At 46.7% G+C, this 3230-nt stretch overlaps 1 protein-coding gene across 1 annotated transcript; it reads right to left on the bottom strand.

Annotated features, from left to right (window-relative positions):
* Positions 1-2488: 2488 nt before the first annotated feature.
* Positions 2489-3230, bottom strand: LOC100277144 (uncharacterized). Its single transcript, NM_001322808.1, has one exon. The coding sequence runs from the start codon at positions 3083-3085 to the stop codon at positions 2825-2827; it is 261 nt and encodes an 86-aa protein (NP_001309737.1). The 5' UTR covers positions 3086-3230; the 3' UTR covers positions 2489-2824.

Raw genomic sequence — 3230 nt, 5'->3', positions numbered from 1 at the left:
CACCTAGCCATTTTCCGACTAGGGGCTCGATCTGGTCGGACCTCTCAAAAGGGCACCCGAGGACTACACACGTCTTAATCGCGATTCATAAATTTACTAAGTGGATCGAGGCGTGGCCTATCGCAAAGATCACATCCGAGCAGGCCGTGAAATTCGTTACTAACATCATCCACCGCTTCGGGGTGTTGAATTCAATTACAACGGACAATGGTACATAGTTCACCGGGAACAAGTTACTAGAGTTCTGCGATGAATACCACATCCTCGTGGACTGGGTCGCCGTGGCCCACCCCTGGGCAAACAGACAAGTCAAAGCGGGCTAATGGGATGATCATGCAAGGCCTCAAATGCCTTGGCCCTAAGATGAACGGATGCACACACACAGACGGGCCCCAGAGGAGAAGACGCCTAGACGGACCGACGAACAGGAGGAGGACGCAGCGATGAGGACCTAGAGGCCAAAGCCCCGCCGCCAAGACAAGACTTAACTAGGACTCCACTTTGTAACCTTTAGCTCCACTTCCACCCCGATAAGATACTTGAGAGCCTCTCCTCCCTCTCTCGCCCACTTGTAACCCCTACTACGAGCTTTGATCATCAATGGTGCCGATAGCGCAAGCCGTCGATAACGGGAAGTAGGGACGTTCTGTCCAAACTAGTATAAATCTTGCGCCCACCGCGCCCACCGTCCGGAGCCCGGAACGTGTACAATAAATTTACTTGTCGGAAACACCGACAAGTTGTAACTCTCACAAAATTTGTGTACGGCCGCAAGAGACTCGAAGAACCATGACAGTCAAGTTGATCATTGAATCGCTTGAGAGAGGTTGAATGCAACCCTTGTCCATTGGGACACCACAACGTGGAGTAGACAAGCATTTGAGGCTTGACCCAACCACGGGATAAAATCACCTTGTCTCTTGTGCTTGTTTCTTTGTGGTTGATTCTTCCTCTCTACTCTCTAGTTCTTCACTTGTGATATTGCTCAAGTTAAATTTCGCAATCTGAGAGCGATCAAGTGCAAGAACCTCTCCTTCTCACTCTAACTTGATCTATTTTCGCACTAACACTTAATTTGGATTAAGTTTTAGTTTTAGTTGTGATTTTCACGTGTCATCTATTCACCTCCTCTAGGTGCAGTATCACGACTTGACCTTTTAGGGTGTTTCCATTTCCTATGACCCGTGGGCCCAGAGGCCTAGGTTTTTTAACCCCGACAATTAGTTACTTAGCAAAGCTATCAAAACAGTTTCGAGCTTTATGGCATGGAGTTGGGAGCCAGGGCATTGGATGCTAACTAACAAACAAGAGTCACATAGAGATATGATTAACAATTTATCGTTTATCTATGACACTTAAATTTTAGTAGTGAAGCCAAAGCTCACTAAAATTTACTGAATATGGATCTTGGACCACTATATTTCATTAGAGGGAAGACAATTTAGTGATGTATTTTATTAAAATGGTTAGTAGAAGATTGGTACATAACAAAGTGCTAAAGCTTTGCATATTTATTTTCTGTTATAGACATGGTCATGTCTGCTAGCAACAATTTCGTTTTCAATTTGCGATCTATGTTTGGCAAAGAGAAACTCAATGGAACTAATTTTATTGTTTGGTACCACAACCTGAGGATTGTTCTCTAGCAAGTGATAACTGAGTAGTTCTTGAGGAACCATACCTTGATGACCTCCCTGACGCTGTAGATATTGTAGATCGCGTGACTTATGAGAAGCACAACAATAATGCGATTAATGTGAGCTGACTTATGCTTGCCACCATGTTCCTAGATCTACAGATATAGTACGAATATACCGATATTTAATCTTAGCAGTCAGAAAATTCATAACCCTTCACTACAATTGAATCAATAGTTCAATCGCATCTCGGTCGGCGACAGCAGCGGCTAAACGCATTGCGAGCGCATGTTCCAGCTATACTTTATTTTATTATAAACGGGCCGATAGACTTGAAAACACCATCATGGAATTGTTAACCCTGAAACGGACTTAATTTAGTGCTAGTTTATGAATCCATTTTTACAAGGGATTTTCATTTTTTTCAAGAAAAATAGTTTTTTTTTAAAAAAATAGAAATCTCTTAAGAAAATAGAGTTCCCAAACTATATGTTCACCATTTATTCTTGTGCATAAGATATAAGAATATACAACTCAAAAACCACTTATTATAGGTGTAAACGATAACCAATGTAATCACCATCCGAACAGGGCCTAACTGATGCTTAACGTTTCCTGTGCAGCCTGCTCCAACAGTGGCTTTTGTGGTGAGGAAGCGAGATAAGCTTTGGCTTGCTTGCCGAAAGCCGTCTTGAGACTTCCCACTAACCACTGCAGATTGCCTACCTGAAAAGGACATGTGCCCAACTATCTGTCATAGGATAGAGCTCCTCAGACAACGAGAGAAATTCCCCCCCACAGCAGCTAAACGCAGCAGGAAACTAACAAACCTCGCGGACGAAGAAGGATCTCGTCTCACATAGTACTGTTCGAGACATGTATTTGGTTCTTCTGCAGCTTAAATTTACAGAGGATCGAGATCAAACTTTAAAGGAAGGAGAAATAAAAAAAAGAGCTAACGACAACTCAGTTTGAGCAGCCTAATAAGCAAGATGGAAGTAGGCTGATGAGTAGGCTCCTCCCTCTTATTGTCTTCACACAGGGGAGCTGCTCTGCTCTCATCATATCACCAGAGCAACGCCAGCTTCTCCATCGAGGCCACGCATCGACGACGACATGTAGACGCTACAGCTACAAACATGGCCGCGCTTTTGACGCTCACACAAACTTACTAGTAGCAGAGCAGGCTAGTCGAGGCAGGTGCCGCAGATGCCGTACCCGCCGCTGCACTCGGGCCCGGTGCCGTCGCAGATCCCCGACGCGCCGACGAACACCGGGCTGCCGCGGCTGCCCCGGCGCTTCCTCCCCCGCCTCCCGTCCTCCCCGCCGTCGCCGACCCAGGTGAAGATGATCCACGACATGACGGACAGCCACAGGATGACCGCGAAGTAGAGCGCCTCGCCGCCGAGGCCGCCCTCCGCCACGCTCAGGAAACGATCCGCCCCCATATCCGCTCCCTTTCACCTTCGGCTGTGACTCTGGCTGGCCGGCCGACCTTCTACGAGCTAGTGCCGTGTCCCTGTCCGGTTGTGGTGGTGGAAGCGGTGGGTGTGAAGCACTGCGCCTGTTGCCTTTATAGCGGTCTCCCTTTAT

Source organism: Zea mays, chromosome 7, assembly GCF_902167145.1.
Source record: "Zea mays cultivar B73 chromosome 7, Zm-B73-REFERENCE-NAM-5.0, whole genome shotgun sequence".
Classification (NCBI taxonomy): Eukaryota; Viridiplantae; Streptophyta; class Magnoliopsida; order Poales; family Poaceae; genus Zea; species Zea mays.
This window is presented reverse-complemented; position numbering and strand designations above follow the sequence as displayed.